Source organism: Armigeres subalbatus, chromosome 2 (assembly GCF_024139115.2).
Source record: "Armigeres subalbatus isolate Guangzhou_Male chromosome 2, GZ_Asu_2, whole genome shotgun sequence".
Taxonomy (NCBI): Eukaryota; Metazoa; Arthropoda; class Insecta; order Diptera; family Culicidae; genus Armigeres; species Armigeres subalbatus.
In genome coordinates, this window is record NC_085140.1 from 463,046,348 (window position 1) to 463,052,347 (window position 6,000).

The 6,000-nt window shown below is 37.9% G+C and overlaps 1 protein-coding gene and 1 long non-coding RNA gene across 2 annotated transcripts in view; one reads left to right on the top strand and one right to left on the bottom strand.

Annotated features, from left to right (window-relative positions):
• LOC134218346 (uncharacterized) overlaps positions 1-997 on the bottom strand; it is a 45,488-nt gene extending 44,491 nt beyond the window's left edge. The window contains exons 1-2 of the mRNA XM_062697286.1: positions 874-997; positions 585-680 (exon numbers count right to left, since the gene is read on the bottom strand). Of these exons, the coding sequence (XP_062553270.1) occupies positions 585-680; positions 874-918 (141 nt within the window). The 5' untranslated portion in view covers positions 919-997. The remainder of the gene's footprint in view (positions 1-584; positions 681-873) is intronic.
• On the top strand, positions 347-1,355 carry LOC134218347 (uncharacterized). The gene is made up of 3 exons (XR_009981313.1): positions 347-514; positions 606-991; positions 1,063-1,355. It is a non-coding gene; the product is annotated as an uncharacterized LOC134218347 (long non-coding RNA).
• Positions 1,356-6,000: the final 4,645 nt, after the last annotated feature.

Sequence of the window (6,000 nt, forward strand, 5' to 3'; positions counted from 1 at the left end):
ATCATCTCTCGATGAAACAAGACAACGAAAAATTAACCCCAAGGGTGAAATTACCGATCACGCGATTGGTGATGATGCCGTCGATGATTTATTTTAATAGCATGTTCAATAAGCTGAGGAATTTGTGCAAGGTAGAATAAATAAATATAAACGCCCAGTGATCGATATTGCACTGCTCGGACTTTTCGCCGAAGACGTTGGCAATGCCCGAGTACTACACTACTATAATCATATTCGATTCTGATGTAATGATAAATAAAAAGATAAGATACACAGCCAAGACAGCATCGGTAATAACAGAAATAATAATCGGAATCGGGCGCATAGAGCGAGATATACTCCGCCCCTTTTTCTTCGAACAAGCAAATACCCGACGGTCCCGATTGACATGAGCTCCGGTCTCAATGTGTATGGTGGTCTACAAATATGCACGGTTCAGATTTGGAATGAAACATCCCCGACGGGTGGGTACCGTGGGCAACGGAACGGAACCCGATATCTTGCAGCTCTTCATGTAACACAACACACGAGATGAAATCCTAATGTCATCATTTTAATATTTAATATACATATAAATGATGTACCCTTCTACTGGACGCCGCTAGCGGGAACTGACGGTCGGTATTGCAGGATCCAGCGCTGGTCTCTTTGGATGCTCGTGCGTATGCGAGAGTGTATTTCTGAAGTAGTTTGCGAGAACAACCATCGGATATCGTGAGTATGTGTATTTGAACGATGCACTATTAAATTTATTGATTTTTCACTCTCCGGTTTCTTCTTGCTCGAGCGCCCAGATCTGAGGCTCTCAGCATGGCAAGGCCCTCGCGAAAACCCTGGGCACAGACAGGGTTCCATGACACCTTTTTAACCTACCCCTCCCACGTGCGCTGCGGACCCACAGAATGAAGAATGAATCATAATCAGCGGAGAGTTCGAGGTTTTGCTGTAACGAAAACAACGACAAAAACTAGCTCTCAGCTTCGCCGCGAAGGTAGTGCACAAATGCAGAAACCGAAAGACCACTGAATCTAAAGTTTTCGTTGCGATCAAATTTAATTCCAGTTTGCGGCAATTTGCGCCGTAGTGTGAGTCGGACCAATACCTTCATACTATCAAATGCTTGACCAATACAGGCAAATGTCAAGTGGGCGTGTCCTTCCCCTTCGATGCACACTATGCAGTTGTTGATTACGCACACACTCCACTAGAATGCTGTACCATTTGTTTGATTAAGGGGAAATATACATCAGTATGCGAAGGGGAAACCATAGAACCGAATGTGTGCGATTGCAGTTGTGTTGTAATGTGCTCTCATATGAATTTATAAATATGCATACACGAACACTGGAAACATGAAGAAGGTGGTCTTTTTGAATTATGATTTGTTTATTAATTTTCTTTTATTACACATTCTCTTCCGACGGTGTGGAGGCTCACAGAACAACGACGCTGGTTGGTTCCCGCAACGATGGCTCTCTCCCAGAAGGGGGCTGGTGAGATTTTTGTGCTGTCCATGCATGGCAGTCCGGATGGAATTGCATAAGTGAGAACCCGTTTCGACAGGAACTGTGCGGCTGCTGGCACAGGTTCTAACGAAGCCTCATGCGATTCCCGCCGCTGCGGTTACCAGTTGCTTGCGTAGTTTTTTTTTATGAATTGCTGTGGTTTTCATATTTAATAATGATTCTTGAATTTCATATTTGAATTACATCAATTCTCACCCGAATAACAAACATTGACAAAACTCTGGTACATTTATAAATTTACTAGCTTTATGTCACTGGCCTAGCTCGGAGTTGCCAGTTTAATTCGCAGTTTTTTTCACCATCGGAATTGGAATAGGTCAAAAGGATAATTGTGTTTTCTTATTGATATTTCATCATTTGATTAAAAGAAGGTAGATTACATTTGAAAACATTGACTGATTTTGAAAATGGGATCAAACCCAAAATCGCTTTTATTCCGGGCAAACGTCTATTTCTAAAGAAGGAAAAACATACACCGATGCCTTATTCCGGAAAAACGTCTATTTTAAAGAAATGATCACATTTACTGTCCAGAAGGAAACACTTTAATCATTGCTTTTCTCTGGGCAAACCATGATTTCGATGAAGTGTTGAGTTGATCGATCCCTGTCATCTTCGCCTTCTTAAGAAAAAGAATGTTTGTTCCAAATTTGGTTGAAATCGGGCAAGGGTACAGAAGTTATGCTGGAACATTGGATCATTGCATACCTTGCTTTTATTTATTAATCTTGAATCATTATCATATAATTATCATACCTTTTAAAATTTGAATAAAGGTTACTCGATTATGGATCACTATGCAATTTGATCATTCATAATCATCAATCATTAATCATATCGATCGTTAATCATTACCCATACACATAGTGTGTCAACATTTAATCACGATCGGTAATCGTTAATCATAATCCAACTGTTTTTTTCATCTATTATTCCTAATCGTTAATTATTGTCAAAAATGAATTTAATTATTAATCATTATCAGTCATCCTTTTCAGAAAAATATAATTCATTAATCATAATCTTTCATCATATAGTTGAACAATCTAATCATTTAATCTGCTTAGAATTGGTCCTGGGGTCAGGAGTTACACTGAATTGCCCGTTTTCTAAAGACAACCGCTTTCCCTTTACCCTTCCTCTTTCTCAACGGCCATTTCACCCCTTTGTTATCTTCTCCTAGGGATAGAAAATGTGTGTACCAAATTTGGTTGAAATCGGTACAGGGGTTCAGAAGTTACACTAAATTGCCCGTTTTCTGAACAATACCCTCCCTTCAGACCCCTACCCCTTATCCAAATTTCCCTCCCGTACGATCGGCTCCTCATAGTGAATATGTGTACAAAATTTGATTGAAATCGGTCCTGGGGTTGGGAGTTACACTGAGTTGCTCGTTTTCCAAAGACAACACCTCCCCTATACCCTCCTTTTTTCCAATGACCATCCCATCCCCTTTGTTATCTTTTCCTTATGATGTAGAATGTGTACCAAATTTGGTTGAAATCGGTACAGGGGTTCATGATTTACTTTGAATTGCCCGTTTTCTAAACAAAACCCCTCCCTCCAGACCCTCCCCTTTCCCAAATCCCTCCCATATGATTACCTCCTCCTCGTAGTGAATATGTGTACAAAATTTGGTTGAAATCGGTCCTGGAGTTGAAAGTTACACAGAATTGTTCGTTTTCTGAACAAAACCCCTCCCACCACCCTCCCCTTTTCTACATGACCATCCCACCCCTTTGTTAACTTCCTCTGAGGATAGAGAATGTCTGTACCAAATTTGGTTGAAATCGGTCCTGGAGTTGAAAGTTACACAGAATTGTTCGTTTTCTGAACAATAACCCTCCCTCCACCCCTCCCCCTTTTCTACATGACCATCCCACCCCTTTGTTAACTTCCTCTGAGGATAGAGAATGTCTGTACCAAATTTGGTTGAAATCGGTCCTGGGAGTTGAAAGTTACACAGAATTGTTCGTTTTCTGAACAAACCCCCTCCCTCCACCCCTCCCCCTTTTCTACATGACCATCCCACCCCTTTGTTAACTTCCTCTGAGGATAGAGAATGTCTGTACCAAATTTGGTTGAAATCGGCCAAGTGGTTCAGAAGTAGTTAGCGAACATACATACATAGATTGGTTTTTATATATATAGATTGGCAAGCAATCGTCTTTTTTTAAATAATTTTTTTCATTTCACTATATTTTTATTCACTATATAGACTGACTATATAGCTGAACGTCTGTTATATGAGGCCTGTCGAACCTAGTTGAGTTGAATAAGTACTAAGAGCGTTGAACAATATTAAGTATGACATATGCACAGACCATGATCGCATAATTGTAATACTTTTACTTTACTTTAATTTTTTAATTTATGCACAGCACAAATCATGGAAAATACGAACATTCGATAGTTCATTGAATTTGACCAAATATGGTTATTATAACTAGAAATAGCTAAATAATCTGGTGAATGAGATCCTTATATTGTAGTGTGTACTTTAACAAATTGCATTACAATAAAAATGTCGTCAAAACTAATCCATTTATCCGATCGAATGATATAAAATATGTTGTACCCTTCAAATTTGGATGATTAATTATTTTAGATCGTGTTAGGGAAACTCTCGGGGAAACTTCTATAAAGTTAGAAGAGTTTACAATTCATCCATTTACTTTCACTATATATATATATATACTGAATTATAGTGGAAGTAAATAAAAGAATTGCAAAGTTTTTTAACTTTAAGTTTTGAAAATTTAACTTCATAGCCATATCCAAATACAACCTTTCTCTCAACACTGCTCTTAAGGTCTTGTCCGACATTGAGGCTTATATTTTTTGGGTGGCTTTTGGCCTGAATAGGCCTGAATAAGAGAAACGCGGATAGGTATGTGCCGCCAATCGAACCGTCAAAAAACAGCAGCCAATCGAGCAGGAGTCCTGTCAAGCAGCCAAAATATTGGCTCAAATGCTAAAATTAAATTCGATTTTATGCCATTTTTAAATAAACAAAATTGAATGTATTTTACATCAGTTTGCAGTAATACTTATATGCAAGTCTTTTATAGATTTAAAATGGAATTCCATTGTTTATTGGATTCTATTGTTATTTGATGTGTGTTCACATAGCGTTAAGTGAGATTTTATCTACATAAACCATTTCTTCCTTTTCATGTGTTGTTCTTTGATGAAGAAGATTGAATGCAGTTTTGGCAGAGTCATATTTTCTATCCGAGTTTCTCTTATTCAGGCCTCTAGTTTTTTCTATGATTGCAGAAAAAGATTCAGATATATCTGGAAACACTGGATATTTATAATTGATGTAAATTTCAATTACTGCAAAAATTCGTCACGCACCCAGTAGTGTAGACTGTTTTTTGTCATTTATCACGTTTTGACGTTTTTCTACGTGTGCAGTCCTTCACTTTGTTTGCACTTGCAATATTTTTTTCATGCAGTTTTTCGCAACTTAATATGAGCATGTTATTGATAATGGAACAGATACCCTATATCTTGTTCAGTAACTTGATTAATAGAACTTATATGAGGTATATGCCTACATGCGATATCAAGACATACGAACTAAATAAGTTGTCAATAAGTTATTTTTACCACTAGTTTTAATTGATTTTTTTTAGATTTAATTGATTTAGATTTTGTACAAAATTTGATATTATTTCATTTTTGTATTGCAATGAGAATATTTAAAAACCATTCGCGACTTAAACCGCAATAAAACCGCGATTTTTTCAAGATATATGGTTTATAAACTTTAAGGTGAAGGTGGGTTGAGTACCAAAACAAAGCTTTGAAAGTGTTGGTACAATAAAAACTGTCATATACTGTAGTGGTATTGGTGTCCTATTTATAAAAAAACAAAGAATATTAGTAGGGTGGTTCAAAAAACGATCCAGCTCCACCACGCTCAATCGATTCCGTCTCATGCTCCGAGTGTGCTCCAAAAGTCGATTTGAACAAAAACTAAAAGCCGGTTGAAGTTTGTATGAAAGCTAGTATGGGAAACTAAACCTTTTATTAATTACACTGGCTACAGTGCCTCTCCTCCAAACGCTGGCGAAAAGAGAACCCACATAGCTGAATGAAAACCGCACCTTGGGAAAAATCCATTGATTACGTAACTCGAAAATAACATTTTATACCCCGCTCACTCCCATGTCACACTTTTTGTATGAAGTATCTGCTCCTGGTGCGATTAGTACACAGACAATTCTGGCTATTTTGTTGAATTACACGTTTCACTGATGCTTTCTGAGAAGCCTAATTATCATGCTAAGGATTCGCAACCTCGATTAGAATCGACTTCCAACTATCGGAACGACAGTCAAAGCTCTTGAATATTTCATCCAGTTATATGGTCTCCCCCCTTGGCAGGGCCCAATGACGAAGCGCCACAATCAGAATAATTTACAATTCAACCTCGCCATACCAACTCTCATACAAACCTGAAACG